General features: G+C 51.3%; 4 protein-coding genes and 1 non-coding gene across 5 annotated transcripts; 2 read left to right on the top strand and 3 right to left on the bottom strand.

Annotated features, from left to right (window-relative positions):
• The first annotated feature begins 1,615 nt into the window (after positions 1-1,615).
• ASPZODRAFT_23273 (hypothetical protein) lies at positions 1,616-4,040 on the top strand. The gene is made up of 3 exons (XM_022727928.1): positions 1,616-2,517; positions 2,583-3,186; positions 3,255-4,040. Exons 1-3 carry the CDS (start codon positions 2,091-2,093, stop codon positions 3,841-3,843), a joined length of 1,620 nt encoding a protein of 539 aa, XP_022583500.1. The 5' UTR covers positions 1,616-2,090; the 3' UTR covers positions 3,844-4,040.
• A 459-nt stretch (positions 4,041-4,499) lies between these two features.
• Positions 4,500-7,335, top strand: ASPZODRAFT_61048 (hypothetical protein; the record flags this gene model as incomplete). The annotated part of the gene is made up of 5 exons (XM_022728960.1): positions 4,500-5,407; positions 5,476-5,735; positions 5,798-5,932; positions 6,008-6,098; positions 6,156-7,335. 5 exons carry the CDS (start codon positions 4,500-4,502, stop codon positions 7,333-7,335), a joined length of 2,574 nt encoding a protein of 857 aa, XP_022583501.1.
• A 2,253-nt stretch (positions 7,336-9,588) lies between these two features.
• On the bottom strand, positions 9,589-11,112 carry ASPZODRAFT_149959 (hypothetical protein; the record flags this gene model as incomplete). The annotated part of the gene is made up of 3 exons (XM_022725554.1): positions 9,589-9,700; positions 9,758-9,993; positions 10,090-11,112. 3 exons carry the CDS (start codon positions 11,110-11,112, stop codon positions 9,589-9,591), a joined length of 1,371 nt encoding a protein of 456 aa, XP_022583502.1.
• A 3,431-nt stretch (positions 11,113-14,543) lies between these two features.
• On the bottom strand, positions 14,544-14,644 carry ASPZODRAFT_t53. The gene has a single exon. It is a non-coding gene; the product is annotated as a tRNA-Ile (tRNA).
• Positions 14,645-15,156: 512 nt separating this feature from the next.
• Positions 15,157-16,332, bottom strand: ASPZODRAFT_139946 (hypothetical protein; the record flags this gene model as incomplete). The annotated part of the gene is made up of 3 exons (XM_022724612.1): positions 15,157-15,556; positions 15,619-16,112; positions 16,189-16,332. 3 exons carry the CDS (start codon positions 16,330-16,332, stop codon positions 15,157-15,159), a joined length of 1,038 nt encoding a protein of 345 aa, XP_022583503.1.
• Positions 16,333-17,626: the final 1,294 nt, after the last annotated feature.

A 17,626-nucleotide genomic window follows, 5' to 3' on the forward strand; every position in this document is an offset into this window, starting at 1 on the left:
GCTGTATAAAGAAGGAGGGAGGGGGGGCCGGATTCGATGACTCGGTTGGGATGACTCAGGTGCTGTACTGCTGTGTCGTGGGGGGACACAGGATCAGGTAGGCAGTTTGAAGAATAGAAGGGGCCTCAAAGGACACGCCTTCAGCAAATCAGACGGCTGAGACGTCACAGAAGACCGAAACACCGCAGATGAGGCCGGCATCGAGAAAAGTGAAGTCACGAAAGTTCGACTGGCCGCTTTTTTTTCCTCTTGCGGTGCAGCCCCGCGCTAATCCTGTTTTGAACCTTATCACCTGCAGATCACGGGGTCCTTATCAGTCATGTGATGCATTATGTAATGTATCACGTGTTTGGTCATGTGACATGTGATATTGTCTTGGCGGGTAGAGGTAACCTTTAACTCCCTCCTACCTCTGTAGTAAGGACTGCTGCGCTGCTTTCCCCTTTTCTGGTCTGGGATCACAGCTCTCATTTCTCTCGAGGTGAGGCATTTGCCAACCGAAGAGTGGAATTATGTCATCAGCAATAGAGCCGTTGGTTGGCCTCGCGTTTGCCTCCAAATTTCGCGACGAGACGGGGGGATTTGGATCAAAGGGTTGGTACGAATCGACTGCCTGGTTGACCTGACCTATTTGAAGATTATACCCCATACCTGGATACAGGAAAAAGAGCCTTATTCTCGAGCAGTTACAGAGTCCTGGACCTGGTTCACCGGATGGCAAACTTCGGACGATCTCTGCAGGGTTGGGCGGAGATAAATCGGGTTGTCGATCACTTTCTGGGACCTGCAGGTGGAATCACCACGTTTCACCTGCCAAGGACTGGCTGTGTTGCCGATAGGTCAGGCTGGTCACTGCACATTAATTACTACGGAGTGGAAGCCCGAAGGCTAGAAGCAGCATGGTAAGGAGTCATCCGACAGACAGCAGTGGCGCCACATCTTCGAAAAAACCTATCTTTCCAGACAAACAACAATTCGAATAACAATAACGCAAGAACTACAAAAATCGAGACAACAAGATCTTCAGTTCCGAGAATGACTGCGTCCCCCAGAATTGATGCTTATCCATCTGGTAGCTAGCAACACATCTACGAAGTACCACAAGAAAAATACTCCCGAGTCCCAACACGGGCAGCTATCAAACAGTTGACCCACTTGAAACCCACTCACTAGTCATAGAATCATAGAATCATAGAATGTCCTCTACAAGTAGAGAAATCTGCAACTCAATCAAAGTAAGGAGTCTTTGTATAATGGTAGAATACCTTATGCTTTGAACTATCAATGGAACCACACAGCTATCAAGAATCTACTAAAACAAGTAAATCAATCTCATATGTGTCTTTCATTAAAAATAGACCTTGAAAGTATTATCAAATTGTAAAGCACTGACCAGATCAGGTCTCCATTCTGGAGTAGATACTTTATTGTCTGTTGCTGCCCAGTCATGGTCGAGACCCGCCTTGTAGGGATGCCTCATCTGGTAATTTACAGAAAAGGAAATATGCTCCGCCACGCCAAGAGCGCCAGGCAAGTCCTGCTCCCTAGGTATATACTAGCCTGTATATACTATACTATATAATATAAGGAATATAGAGTACATTGATGTACTGTGGTCAGTCTAAAGGTAACTGTTCTGCCCTTTTAATAAATCATATATTGTTTGACCTTCTGTCTTGTAATGACGTTCTTGGAGGAGGTTGTGATAAAGACCAAGCGGCGACGAAGTATATTACCTGATACGGTTAGCCCGAGCCTATTCCAGATCAGGCAATATCTTGCTCTCCCGAATCTTGTCCGTGCCGACTTCTCCTGCTTCGTCATGATCGAGGCAGATACAGTCTGTTTCTTCAAATTTTTCTCGCCTATCAGACCCCCTTCCATGAGGAATTAGGTTGATCTTATCGAGATCCACTTCCGCCCCTTGGGTTCTAGAGCTATGGTCGATCAATCCGACACCCCCAAGATGCTGCAATATAAAGGCGATCCATGTCTCTCTTTCGTCGGGGCTCCTGGCTGGTAGCAGATCAGATCACAACGTCTCGGTATTTCTCATAGAGAATCAATCCATCAAGGAGGCCCTCTCCACAATGCAGCCTTCCCACTCCTCCACTCCATACCATCCTTCTGAACGGACCCTCTCTGTAGGGTCCGCCCCTGCGGATGTCGACATTCTCGACCTTCCTGTGCGGCAGCTGACGGCCGACGCCAACCTAGCCGAGTACACCACCGAGACGCAAGCCGGGGAGATTATCAGGCCTGTCAGGTCCAAGGTCGACGGGCGCTTGGAAGACTGGAAGTTGGTGACGTTCAAGATCGACGATCCCGAGAATCCCAAGAACTGGTCCAAGGCGTTCAAGTGGTACTGTACCATGGTGGTTGCGTTCACCTGCTTCGTCGTCGCGTTCTGCAGCAGTGTCATCACGGCAGATCTCACGGGTGTTGAGACCTCGTTTGGCGTCTCCCGCGAAGTGACATTCCTCCCTGTCACACTCTTTGTTATCGGCTTCGGTGTTGGTGAGTTCATTTCTACCCGACCTTCCTTCTGATAGAAGATCGATCAACTAAATAATGCTTGCCAGGCCCAATGATGTTTGCTCCGCTGTCGGAAATGGTTGGACGTCGCCTGGTCTATGGAGTCACTTTGCTCCTTGCAGTGATTTTTATTATTCCCTGCGCCGTGGCCGAGAATATCGGAACCCTTCTTGTTTGCCGGGCCATCGATGGCATTGCCTTCAGTGCGCCCATGACTCTCGTCGGAGGTACCTTGGCCGATCTGTGGAAGAATGAAGAGAGAGGCGTTCCCATGGCGGCCTTCAGTGCTGCTCCCTTCATCGGACCCGCTATTGGCCCGCTGGTAGGTGGCTTTCTGGCAGATAACCTGGGCTGGCGCTGGCTCTACTGGATGCAACTGATCCTGGCTGGTGTCGCTTGGGTCCTGATCAGCTTCACCGTCCCGGAGACCTATGCGCCGACCCTCCTCAAACGGCGGGCGGCAAAGCTGCGCAAGAGTGAGAATGATGACAAGTATGTCACCGAGATCGAACTTGACCCCAGACCTATGGGCCAGAGGTTGAAGATCTTCTTCTTCCGCCCCTTCCAGCTGCTTTTCTTGGAGCCCATCGTTCTCCTCATCTCTCTCTACATGTCTGTCTTGTACGGACTGCTCTACATGTTCTTCGTTGCGTATGTTTCTCTCTCTCTCTCTCTCTCTCTCTCTTTCTCTTTGATGAGATAATTCTAATATTTCATAGATATCCGATCATCTACCAAGCCGGCAAGGGTTGGAGTGCGTCGATGACGGGTCTCATGTTTATTCCCCTCGCTATCGGAGTCCTCATGAGTGCCGCTTGTGCTCCAGTGGTCAACAAACATTATCTTTCGCTTGTCGCCAAGTACGGCGGCAAACCCCCCGCCGAGAAGCGCTTGATTCCGATGATGGTGTCCTGCTGGCTCGTTCCGATCGGCCTCTTCATCTTTGCCTGGACTTCCTATCCCCGTCTTCACTGGATCGGTCCTGCTATCGGCGGCTGGCCTGTCGGATTTGGCTTCATCTTCCTCTACAACTCGGCCAACAATTATTTAGTGGACACCTACCAACACCAGGCAGCCTCTGCCCTTGCCGCCAAAACCTTCATCCGGTCGATCTGGGGTGCCTGCTGTGTGCTCTTCACTGAGCAGATGTACGACCGCCTCGGGTACCAGTGGGCAAGCACCCTGCTTGCCTTTATCGCCTTGGCGTGCTGCGCAATCCCATACTTCTTCTACTTCAAGGGCGAGTCTATTCGCCGCTATTCAAGATTCGCCTACAGCGAGGACGAAGAAAAAGGCGAGAAGCTTTAGTGCTAGACATTTCATCCAAAAATCTCTTTTTTCCCTCTTTTCTTCTTTTCTATTTTTTTTTTTCTTCTTCTTCTCTTTTCCTTTTCCCCTTCAGGTTTTTAGAGCTGGAGTTTGGATTCCCTCATGAGTTATGAGTCTATAGATAATTCGGTAATTAGATATATAGGCAGCGTCTGCATAATACGCTTTGATTTGATAAATTACCTGTTGTATCGTATTGGTCTTGAAATATAAAATATAAAACACGCATACCCCGTTTGGTTTGGTTGAGGTTGTCTATCCCAAAAAAGGAAAGGGGCGAAACCAAATCTTCCACGTGACTTCGGGTTTCCCCGCGTAGTCACGTGGGCCATCGCTTAGTCACGATAAGATTGTTCGCTCGCTTCACCTCCCAAGAAAGCCGACCAGAGCAGAGCAGAGAGCAGAGAGCAGAGAGGCCTCAGCGAGCCGCTCGGCGTGTCTGTCTGGTGCCGAAGGTCAGAGATTCTCATTTGACTCGCTGTCAACCATCACAGGCATCCATTTCGACAGGTTCCGGCAATCTGTCTCCGATGCTTCTGGCTGTCATTCTCATCCCGCTGTACCCGTTTGCGAAGAACCGCGTACACTACTAGTCACGACTTATAAGAAGCAGATGAATTAATGATTTTGGAACGATGACGTCTCCGTACCAACCGTCCATGTCGTTCTCGCCGTCAACCGCTTCTACCGACCTGGCGGCGACGGCAAATAATGCTCGCACGGTCTCCGATCTGCCGCAGTCCGAGGTCGACGCGATTATCCGCACAAAGCGCAAGGCTCGAGAGCCCAAGGCCTGTTATCCCTGCCATGCACGCAAGGTCAAGTGCGATCGCAACCTCCCCTGCGACGGATGCGTGAAGCGCGACCATGCGGATCTATGTTCGTACGAGCGCCCGTCGAAAAAACGGGTCGCCAGCAGCGCTTTACTAGACAGCCCTCTAGGCGCTCTAGGTATGGATCGCACCGCAGCAGCAGCAGCAGCAGTCCACGATGATACCCTGATCAATGTGAAGATGGAGATGCCGCCTAGTCGGCCGAGTTTGCTGGGTGGTCTTGGTGCTGGTCTTGGTGGTGGTGGTGGTGGTGGCGGGGGTCCCGGACGGGTCTCGATTCCACGCGAGGATTGGGAGAATGTGTGCAATCGATTGAAGGACATGGAAAAAACAATCTCTTCGCTGCGCGTGGGCTTGGAGAAGGTCGAGGAGGGCCAGGCGTCGGGCTTGGACACGGGCAGCGTGCAGAGTGGCGATGCGAGCAGCCGCTCCAAGGGCGCGTCGCCGGAGCGAGAGGGCATCCATGCGGCCAACACGTTGGGCGAGGGCACCGTTCACCTGGGCTCGCGGTCCGTGCTGGCTTATATTCTCAATAACAAATCCGGGTCCGATCAGCTGCAGGCCTTGCTGGAGGGTGGCATTCTACCCAAGCTCGGTCTCGACAATGAATCGGCGACGTACCCGTTTGTCGATCTGTGGTCCTCGGACATGTCCCCCTTTGATGTCAGTGCGGTCTGCGGTGCGCTTCCCAGCGATCAACAGTGTAAAGAGTGGGTGACTGGCTTCTTTCCTCTTATACATCGTCCGGACTCACTTCAACTAACTCTACCTGTCGCAGATTCTTCTTTTACTACCGAGACATCGCGGGAGCAATCTATCCGGTGTTGGAAGACGTCAACCAGTTCGGAGCGACCCTCGAAGTGCTCTTACAAAACAGAGCATCCACGGGCGGGGTCTATCGAGCAGATCAAAACCATGGCCAACGCCCGTTTGGCGTCAGCTTGTCGTATCTGGGCTTGCTCTTCGCGGTTCTTGCCTCGGGTTGTCAATCCTCTGATCTGCCTAGCAAAGAGCGGGAATTGACCTCCCAAGTCTACGGTTCGATGGCCGGATCCCTGTCGTTTGTGTTGAGATCCAGTTTGCTAACATGGAAATCCCAGTTTGCTGTTCCTACCAATGCCTTCGAATGACCAATTTCTTGTCCCAGCCCACCATCGATGCCATTCAGACTCTCCTGGTGATCGGCAATGTGCTCTCGTACAATATGAACCCTGGTATCTCATATGTTCTCCTAGGTTAGTCCGTCTCTTATTCATATGTATCCATATGGGGGGGGGGGAAAGGGGCATTATGCGCTGACACGTTCACAGGAATGACATTACGCATGGGTTTGGCTCTTGGTCTTCATGTGGAATCGAGCCGGTTTTCGGAAGCCGAGCGCTACCGTCGACGGCATGTTTGGTACGAAGAGATCCTTTTATTTCTTGACTAGAATTGACAGACTAATATTGTTGAAAGGTGGTCGATGGCATGGCAGGACAGTCATTTCTCTTTATCTTACGACCGACCGTCCACCACAGCCGTCAGCCAACCGGACATTGCGTATAAGCCCGGCTCGAAACCCGGCGAGCTTTCATATTTTGAGACCCTTTGCCGAATTATTTCGTTGGCGTTGGAGGTTGTCCGGAGCCGGATGCTCAGCCCGCATTCGCGATTGAATGTCAAATCCATCCAAGCGTACAACGACAAGATCCAACAGATCATGATCGAAGCAAAACCGCATCTGCGCGACCGGAAGTATTGTCTTACCTCCACCGATCACCTAGAGCGGGTGGTCTTGAAGTTGCACTCGTCCTATTTTTCGTCTGAGCTATGCCGGCCGTCGCTCAAACCGACTGTGGATATCCACGACCCGGCTACGGCCCAGATGCGCAGCGACTGCGTCACCAACCTCATCATCACCGTCGAGGCATACATCGAAATGCACACAATCAGCTCGCACGCGTCGCGTTCGTGGATCGCTCTCCAAAGAGCCATCAGTTCTGCGTTCCTCTTGGCCGTTATTGAAGAATGTAAATCCGACCCCCATGTCTGGTCCCTCCTACGCCAATTGGAGGCCATCATCACCGAACGCGCCACCTCCGAGCGAGAGTATGCAACAACCACCACCACCGCCGCCGCCGCCGCCGCCACTACCACTACCACGACGACGGACGTGGGTGGCACGATACCCGGCAACGGCACCTTCAACACCATCCCGGGCATCACCAACACGACCGCGCCCGGCGACTTCAATCCCGCGAATGTGACTATGACTTCCTCGGTGCCTGCGTCGGTTGCGGCAGACACACAAACCCAATGGGCCAAGCCGCTGACCAAAACCCTACATGCCCTGCAGAAGCTTAACGCGGCCTTTGGTAACTCGAGCTCTCGCATGAGCGGTAGCGGTACCTCCTCAGGGTCGCCGGCCTACCTAACACATACGGGCCCGGGAGTCGGCGCCACGAATACAACCCACACCACCACGGCGCCAGGAATCAGCAATCTCATGCCACCTGTTTCGGCCGGCATGGCGTCCACAACAAACATGGGCTCGCTTCCTCCTCCAACCCCCGAGAGCTCGTCAAGCAGCGAATGGACCATGCCCACCCTGTTGGACCGCGCCGCTGAATACATTCACCCGCCATTATGGGGGTAGTCGTAACCCGAGAGGTGTATATATATTTCCTAGAGCCCTACCTACTACTGTTTCCCTTCAAGTTACTCCTCCTGATACTCTTCACCTTTTTTATTTTTTTTTTTTTCTTGCTGGGATTTTTTCTCCTCTGGATACGGAGTTGTTCTTACACGGATTCTCAAAAAGGTTCCCTGGTTGTTCTAGCAATGCAATACCCTGCATTTGGCCCACGAAGCATTCGACCCATTTTTATTCTCAATGAAATTATTCCCTTGGTTGTCCATAACATACCGAGTAAGTCTGTAGCATTCAGCCGCGCCACGTCTACATATATCTTATTTTTATATCTTGCGTCGCAGCTACGTCTTGCGTAAACATACCACCCGACACCACAGGGTCTGCCAAATACGTCATCTGTGTTCCCCTTCTCCCACATATAACTCGGGTTGAACCTGGCAAAAAACCAACACCACGGGTTCTAAATCCTAGAGTCACAGGCCACTTGCTGCATGACCGGCCGGGGTTGGCCTGCACGTCACACAAATCTTCGGTCAGCCGGAACAGAGAGAAAGGGGGGAGGAGCAAGTCCACGTGGAGAGGCCATTCCATCCTCTTGGAGCGAACGAACCTGCGTAGATCGAGGTCTGGTGGCATCCCCTTGTAGAGGAGTTGGGGAAGGGGGGTTGCCATCTGATATTGACAAACATGTGTTATGTACGGTCCACGTGGTTGAGAGGGAATGTCGGAGGAGAACGATGTAGTTGGAGGAGTCGGACTTGATTATCTTTGCTAAAGCAAAGCTGAGAGAGACAAAGCCCATAATAAGATCACTACATCGTCACTGATTCAGCCGTGGAACAGCCTATTCGTACTGGAAGAAATCCTGTCCTCTTGCAAACGGACTTGGAAATAGTTAGCGAGGACGGCTGAAACCTCGCCTCCGAGACGTACCAGGATGGTTGCACAATCTGTTTCAAAAAGAGGTACCAGCTTCGGACGGCTCATTCCAGGGAAGTATATAAAAACCCACGAGGTCCATCGGAGCCATGTCAAAGGTGGGGAGGGAGGGGAGAAGAAGAAGAAGAAGAAGAGGAAGAAGTCATTCACACAAGTAACAATGTACCATCCTCAGCATGATCAATTCAATCTGCAGATGAGATGGGTCGATCCCGTGAAGGGCAAGAAGAAAGGAAGTAGAAGCCAGACGATGAACCAGGAGGCTATCGAGCGCCGGCGATTGCAAAACAGACTATCTCAGAGGAATCACCGTAAGCTGCCAGGCAACCTCTTTCCATCCAAAACAGTGCACTGATAGAAGCAGGACGCAAAGTGCGCGAGCGAATCGCCAAGCTTCAGGAACGAGTGGTCGAGAACGAGCTGAGGGAGGCGGCAAATCGCAGCAGCCTGGCCAGCAACCCAAATGACTCTGAATCTGCGCCCCGATGCTCAATCTGCAGTAGCAGTGTGAACCTGGAGGCCACGGCCACCATCAGTCCGCCTCCTCCACCGTACCCTATCACTATCGCCTCGAGAGTAGACTCCACCATGCAAATCACCCAGCAGCCACTGCTTGTCGGGGTTGGTCTCGGTAGAAGAAGCTGGGATAGTGCCAGGATGGAGGTTCCTGTGGACTCCCCGTACACGCAGTGGCCATATCATCCATCCCAAGTCCCCACGGAGGGGATTCCCCTTGATTCACCGTCTCCTCGATCTTTTATCCCCTCCCCGAGTTCTGAGATTGTCTGGGACGAGTGTCTGGCGGGATTGGTCGACAATTGCAACGGCGATCTGCGGCAGACTGCATGTCCGTGGAGCAGAGATGTCGAGAGTCCCGCATCATCATCATCATCATCATACTGTCACTCCTGCCACTATCATTCTGATCAGTTTCTTGGGGATTTGCTATCTGCAGGTAGTTCAGTAGTGGATCAGGGAACCAACCTGCCCTGGCAATTCTGAGATTGCTTACCCATAGCTTCTTCGTTCAAGCTCAGTTGATAGACTTTGTTTACCAAATCAAATGATAGATGTCTGAAGCCACCTCTGCTGCATGATACTTGATTGTGGGAAATTAGAGCGTCATGGAGAGGAAAGGAAAGAAGTTGCCTTCTGTTTTGCATAGCATAGACCGGAGTCATCTAACCGCCGTCAGCTCAACCTGCAACAAAACTCATCTTCTCTACCTTTCTCTTGTGATAGACGCAGGAATGGTTTTCTAGTATTATTATATATAATCTATTACTACTGTCATTAGTTTATATATGCCAGACAGACCTATTGATCCAACGCCTCCCTCGTCAAGGAGTAGATCGACAAATCCGAGAAACCCTCATGACTCGGGACCGGGGCAGCAGGAGTATGCAAAGAAGAAGAACAAGAAGAAGGACTGCCTTGACGGACCGACGAGGCCGACGGGCCTGTATCTATGTTTGCATGGCCTGGCCGTAGATCGACGGGTGTGAGCAGTTCTTTGAGCTGGCCAGGGAGAAGGCGCATGTCGTGGGTTCGCTGCCACAGGCGGCGCGACCTGTCAAAGGCCGTCTGGACAAGAACCCGTCTTTGTCTCTCGTACGCCTGGAAGACCTCAATCAAGGGGCGGTCGTGATAATTGACAAGGAGACGCGAGATTTGAATCGCGTCCCCAAGAGCGTATGCGGCCGATTCATCGCGAGGGGGTAGCTGTTTCATTAGAACCATGCCTTATACAAGATAACTACTGCTACTAGTGCTGACTGATAAGTGAATCTAAGTGGACCGTAAAAAAAAAAAACTTACAGCATGTGCAGCGTCACCAAGAAGAAGGATCCGCTCCGTATACCACTTTCCTCCCGGAGGAACTTGGTAGACCGGGTACAAGGACCAGTCTTGCGTCTGAGTGACCATCTCCGAAACGAAGGGCAGTGGGGACCTGGCAAAGCGTTCGCGTGCCAGATACTGAAGCGTCATTTTGACATGGTAGCGTGCAAGCTCACTGTTGTTGTTGCTGCTGTTGCTGCTGCTGCTGCTGCTGCTGCTATCCTCCTCCTCACGCAGCCGTTCGATAAGTTGTTCGCCCAAGTCGATGATCCCGGCGAGAAAGATCTTGGTCTTACCCGGGTCGCAGAACGAGGCTAGCAGGGACCCTTGCTGGGATAGATGCATGGCCGTGCACTCAAAGTGTGGGCGCGAATGCAGGGCCCCGGCAGAATCGATTGTGCTCTGTAAAAAGGACACGCCCGTGTACTCCGACGCACGGCCAGCGTCCACCAGTTGCGTGCGCGTCACCGAATGTACCCCATCACAACCCAATACCAAATCTCCCGTCGCGGTGGATCCGTCTTCAAACTTGAGCGTCACGCCGGAGGCTGTCTCGCGGCCGCCGACGAGCTTCTTGCCATAGTAGACAGCCACATTGTTCATGCGGCGTAGGGTGTTCAGCATCGCCCTGGAGAGGTGCATGCGCATCACCCGTCGACCCTTATACCTCTTCTTCTTCTCAGTCTGTCCGTAGTCGTCTGCAAACCGGATGGGTCCCAACGGTCGTCCGGACCGGAGCGCAAAGAGTTCGATCTCATCGACTTCCACCCCGCCGTCGGGACCCATCCCGTCCAGCTCCTCCAACACCCCCAGAGTGTCCAGGTGTCTCTGTGCGGCGGGCGTCAGACTGATAGCGCCCCCCGTCTCCGGCATCCCGGAATGCCGTTCGAAGACATGGATCTGGAAATCGGGGTCCTCAAGCGCAGCCAGACTCTTGCTGAGAGAAAGTGCGCTGGCGAGCCCGGCTATCCCGCCGCCCACGATCAGTATGTCGCGCACCATATTCTTCTTATTTTGGTAGCTTCGAGGTAAGACAGGCAATTTCGTGTCCTCTCTCGTCTCGGTATATATAGCTAGTATGCTTTTTGTTTCTTTGTTTTCTTTTGACTTTTTCTTCTCCCCCGGATCGATGTGGGTCGTTTATCAACGGCGCAGTCATCGGGGATACAAGGAACCGACTTCTTAAATTAACGTCAGTGAGAAAAAGAAGAAGAATGAGCCATTAGCTGGCAAACAACGGCAGGCTAAGGAGGAAATGTAACATTTTGGCCTTCGAAAGGTTGTGCGCCGTGGAACGCTCGCCAGCAGTGATTCGCTGTAAATAGGCTCAAAAACCCGGCGGGATTTCCTGTATTTCCCCCAAAGAAGTAAAATGGCCTCCTCCGGTCCAGGGCCGAGCGGGCTTTGGTACTTCCATCACTCATAACAATAATAATAGGGTTTAGATTTGTGGCAGCATATTATGACCATCTAGTTTCGGAACCGAGATTCTTTTTGTCGGACTTGGGTCGGCCGAAAACGATAAGAGCCTCGGCTGGAAGGCCACGCGGTTCCAAGTAACACCGAAAAGCATGTTTGTTATACACGGAGTTGGATTTAGTTAATGGTTACTCCGTACAATTGGGGGAGGAAAATCCTAAAGACTCGAGAGCACCATGTCATTCATTATGCTGGGCAGAATCCCAAAATTGCCCGCGAGGCCAAACCTGTGCCTCTCGTTGCTGGTAAAGACCGTCTGGGGGAGTTCGCACGCTGATGAGAAGTCCGCAAATCGTCGACCCTTTTTTTCTTGGAAACTTTTCCGTGCAGGACCGTGCGTGACCCAGAGCGGGCCTCGCAATGGATGACAGCGACGCTCCCTCGGAGTCCCGTACATGGCACTTCCGGAGAACCGGCTGGCGATCTCGTTGTTTGGCGTCCGTCGACGAAGCAGAGGTTCCCTGGCCGGAATAAGAATATCAGTGCCAATCGATGGTGCCTGCATGGTCCTGGACCAGAGGGACAGGATTCTATTTCGAGAGCCTCGGCCTTGCAATCACCATCAGAGACCATATGCAAGAAATAGTAGTAATTACTATTTCATAGTACATAGTCTGTTTCGGAACACTTAGCGGTGTGGGCGGCGGGGCGGGCGCGGATCGCATACAGTGGACCTTGAGGCTTGACCTGCATGTTTGGGCTGCCAGATTGAGTGGCCTGGCTTCGGCCTCAGTTTCTGCATGTGTGTTCGCTGCCGGTTCTGTAGCTTCTTTCGGAAACTTGGTCAGACAAGCGACGCCCTAATCAGCTCTCCAGCCTCTGGTTGGGGGAATTCGGAGCCGATCCGAGAGCCGTTGAAAAGAACGGCAAGCACGTAGCCCAATTTGGGGATGCGGGGATACGAGCACTGGAGTTTGACAGTGAGACACTCTCAAATATCTTCCAGCAAGGGGGGGTGCGGCAGCAGGGCAGGGTTATGATGATGCAGTCGATCCGAGTATCCGAAAGAACGGTAGGGATGTTTCTGCTCGAGTTTTGTCGCAAAACTAAAGCAGATGGGGGGGGGGGGGGGGGTGGTCCACTTTCTTCTTTGTCTTCTTTTCTGACGAGTCTTGCTCCGTCTTCCGGCTGGCGGGCTGCTTCGGCTAATTTCTGCTGCTCATTTATTTGGCTCGGATTAGTTTTTCCGGCTTCTGGATGGTGTCCAGAAGGGTGCTATTCCATGTCGAAAAAGCAAAACAGAGTGATGGAGAAGGATGAACCCAGATCTTTTTTTTTCCGCAACCTTTTCCCGGTTGGCGGTTTTGAGCTTGTACCGCAGCTGAATGTGATCACTCATAGCTCGAGATGCCATTGAGATAAGAAATCACCGGCGAAGGATGACCCAATGGCGTTAGCAATGACAGTAGCCGTTTCCGGTCACTGGCCTTCGATCCCTTTCATTTGACGCAGGGCATAGTAGAGGGAGAGGTACCTGTGAGGTACCAAAGATGGATTGTTTCGTAGCGATTGGACACTGTCACTCCCGAAACCCTTGTTCAGCGAAACCCGGCCATTCTCCCAGACACCACGGATGGCTGCAGAGAAGACATTGTCGAAAAGACAGCCAGTCTTGCCCGCAGCGTGGTCATCTAACTCCTTCAAGAAGCAGAAGACCCAGAGCCCAGTCTCTGACTGCGAGTCTTCGACGACTTGTTGGCCCTGCCCGGTACATGACTTCAGTATGGAGCGTATCAGCACACTACTGCAGGATGTCGAGTACGGAGTAAGGTGTGATTAGTAGCACCTATTATCCAGTCAGTACGTTCGAACCAAGCCGCACATCGCTTGCGGAACACAGTGACATGGCTCCGCGCCAATGACGTTGGATACCAGCCAGCATCCAGATCCTCTCGGCCGCCCATCCGATTCTGGACACTGTAGACACTGTTTGGGTAGGCCAGAGGAAGAGAGGTGAACTTACCTGGCCTTCTTGCTCTTAGCCACCAACCACCAACCAACTGCCCTTTGCAGCCTGAAAAACGGCCAGTGTTTACTTACCATCATCCTTCGCATGACTGGTACCAGGAAGGTCGGGGGAGCGTGATTCGGGCTGCATAGAAGCAACTTGGGCTTCGTGAGTCACTTCCTCGAGGGTGTGTTTTCTCTGTTTTCATTTTGCCTTTTCCGGCAGGCGTCGGGCGGACTTGGACGAGAACAATCATCTGATCTGACATCACATGATGTATCACATGACGTAACTATAATCCAGGCAGTGCAGCTACGTTGGACTTCCAAGCAGGCTACCACGGTATTATTGTGAACAGTAGTACGGAGTACCTATAGAGTACCGGGCTTGTGTGGCTATTGACTGTCACGACCACCAAGTAAGTGCCTATGCTACTACTATCTAGTTGGATGTCCGTACTCTGAGGGTGCTAGACTAACGTAGATCCTCGACGATGAACAGGCAGACGCGATTCATGATTACGCAGTGGAAGGGTTTCTCTGTGCTACGAGAGCACTGGGTCGGTATGTAGCATGCACCTTCTTGGTAGGAAAGTCCAAGGGAAATGATGAATAGATCTGGTTGGAGAAAGAATGGTGGTGGTGGTTGTATAATTATAGACAGACATGGCTGGGTCAAACGAAGCCGTGTATATATGGCCATTATTCAAACAACAATACATCTACCTACCCACATCTATCTTCCCTTGGAACAAATAATCCTGATCCGCTGCCCAACACCTCCCCCAAGGCTGCTGTTGGAATCTACATGCTCATAGAGGGTCGACTACAGATCTCAGTAGACTCCGAATGCAGTGCAGAGGGCACAAGCAGATAGCAGAGGGAGATTTACAAGAAAGTATAAGCAGAAAAAAAACCCCCAAGGATAAAAAGAATATAATAGATTATCATCTTCAAGACAAAAAAGCGACAAAGTGGAGAAAATTAATTAATTCGAATGGCAAAAATGGTCCCGCTGGGACTCGAACCCAGGATATCTAACATAGAATATATATGGTTAGTATATATAGTATAAGGTTAGCGCATTAACCGACTATGCTACGGGACCGGATCATTGGCAGCTGCCAATAATTGACATAAAGTAGAGCCTTCGGCAAAACGCCGACCTTCGATCTACCCAGGTAACCATCGACTATTTATTGTACTGATGCTCTTTTTCTCAATTCAATATTGTTGGTTTTCTACCATAGGTCATATACAAGTTAGTCATGGGAAATAAAGTATCTTAATTGTAATCTGGGGTCTAACTTCTACTAAGCTGTCGTTGCTCTCGTCACCACATACAAACAACCAACTACATAGTACCTAAAATGATCAACTGACATTTACTTTACTATTACATCTGTATCAAAATGGAAGCAGTAGCGTAAAAAGACTATATTTCGTGACCATCTATTCGTTCTTCTAATATAATAATATTATGTACAGACTAATTTTGAAAGTCAAATGGTAGAAGGAGAGCGAAGGGGGGGGGGGGGGAGGAATTGAAAAAAAAGAGACTGAGAGAATGATAAAGAAGGGAAAGAGAGAGGCATTATTTCTTTTGGCAAAGAGAGTAAATTACTCATTGTTTACACCTACCGTCACCCGGATGTCAACTGACTTGGTGATCCCATGCTCGCCGAGAATATTCTCCTCGCTCCCTCCGTCCCCTGACTCGTCTACGTGTTTCGAGTACAGCCCTCCCATTCGTGACCGGGAGCCACGTTTGTGGCTATCAAGTACCGAGCGTGAGTTCTCAGCATACCGCGAGTTTAGCTCGTGGGTGTTGGAGCGGTTCGACGAGAGGTTGCGCACAGACATGACGAGGACGCGGATGGTGGGAATCGAGGCAGTGATGATGACCAGATAGATCTCGATATACAGCCAGCGAACGAGTGTCACTGTGACAATGGTGGGGTCGGAGCTTTCGGCGAGGACGTGAACCTGGATGGTTTTGACAAGGGAAGCACCCATGGCGCTGGCCAAGGATCAGAACTGTTAGCGGTGGAATAGAACGGGGGGGGAAGAAAAGTCACGTACAACAAGCCCAGGCTGAGCAGGACCATCAAACTGATCTTGAGGCGTAGCTCGAGCTTCAGACTCCAGAAGACGTAGGTGGGGAAGGCGGCAAGATAGAGGTCGGTGGCCGTGTTGAGGGCGCCCTGGAAGTATCCATAGTCGGACTGCACGTGGCTAGGCCAGCAGTTGGCTTCGATATAGGGATCCCATATAGCTTGTACATTGGTGGGGCATTGGATGTAGATGAAGAGAATGCAGAGGAAATGAGAGACAAATTGCGAGCCCATCAGTATCCAGAGGATGTTACGATAGATCTTCTTGGTGGCCAGTAGCCCGATTAGATAGTAGATGAAGGCGACACGGCTAAAGCAGGAGCCTGCCAGCCCAAAAGTCTGAGCAAAGTAATCGAACTTCAGGGCATGGATGACCTCGAATTTGGAGAGATCGACGATGTTCCGGCCCACACCGTAGTGCACAGCCAGGGTGACCATCACATTGCCGGTAAACATGCAGGCCTGGAAGTTCAGTCAGTGGTCAGCGAGGCTTCAAGCCTTCCACAGCACAGCACCACGAGGACGATGGATAGCGTACCAGGGCGAGAAGCATGAGATAATCGTCTATCCCTAGCTGGTGCAGACGGATTTTGGCAATGACTCGCAATACGATGATCAGAAGGGCGACCGCCCCGATGGCCCAGGTGGTGCGAACCAGTTCATCGCCGTAAGGATTATACATGGCAGAAATGGTCAAGCAGGGGAAACCGCGATGGGTGATGAGGTGAGTTCCAACGCCAACCCACACAAGACGACATGAGAAGAACAAACTCGTTCACAAATCGGCGTCCCCTCGGCGTATAGTAATAAAATAGGCGTGTATGCACCGAGGGCTAGCTCAGGTACCTACTCCGAAGTTATCAGTCGGCTCCAGGCAAATAGTTATTAGTTATTATTGCTCCATATTAAAGACACCGGCCAGGTGGTAACTGCTCCGTGTTCCGATACCAAGACCAGACCAGGAAGAGGAAGACCACTGGCCAAGATAGCATATCCTTCGTCGGCGTTATTATTTTGATTAAATTAATGAGGCTTGCTCTGGGCCTTTTTCTTTATTTACCCCTGTCAAGGCTTTGCCAGGATTCTTGCCGGCTGGCTGGGAGTAATACTCCGTTTGGATCATTGAAGAGCCGAGTACAGCAATAGGAGAATCCAGGAACCAACCCTGCTAGGGGGGGGGGATCTGGTCCTCGTTAGCAAATTCCACCCTGGGCAAGGGAGTGGACAGTGGTGGACACAAGAACTCGCCGCTGCAATTCGACGGCGTCCCCTTGGAATGCAGCGATCCTGGTGAAATCTCTTACTCATCAGGCCACTCATTAGCTATTGGTTCCACCAGTGCGTGTGCATTGGGAAGGGGGAGGTCTCTGGAGATCTTTTGTATTTCGTAGACTTCGTCCTTTGAAATAGGTAAAACCGACCAAATCCTCCAGCTGGTGGAGGCTCCCTGCGTCGTGCGTTGCGAAAGTGGTCTGTGGCAGGCGGGCAACGGTCCTTATCGATCCAATTTATTGAATCAGCACATCCTCCACGATCCAGGACTGTCTCGCATAACTTACTGAAAGCACTCCATCTTGGGAATGCCGATCTGCAATGCCATCATTCTGATTCTTGAACGTGCTGTCCGTGTGTTCCTCCGTGCCGTGGGCGAATGGTTCACTAACCCCACTGCCGTCGCCTCCCGAAGACTCCGCCTGTTTCTAATTCGACTTCGTTGAAAATTCTAGCCAGAGGCCTCGCTGATAGGGTTAAGGAGGCGTGGCTGATTTCCCACTAGAACGGTTGGCGTCCTGTAGTTAATTGCTGGGCATTGCGTAAACAAACCCTTTTTTGGGTGATCCTTAGACCGGGGGAGTTGTTTATTGTACCGTACGCTGCAAACAGACAAACATGATGCAAACATCCATTACATAAGCGACATCACATGATCTCACATGATCTCATCTCACCTGACTCGAATCGACGACTTCAGCTTC

The sequence above is a fragment of the Penicilliopsis zonata genome, assembly GCF_001890105.1.
Source record: "Penicilliopsis zonata CBS 506.65 unplaced genomic scaffold ASPZOscaffold_3, whole genome shotgun sequence".
NCBI lineage: Eukaryota > Fungi > Ascomycota > Eurotiomycetes > Eurotiales > Aspergillaceae > Penicilliopsis > Penicilliopsis zonata.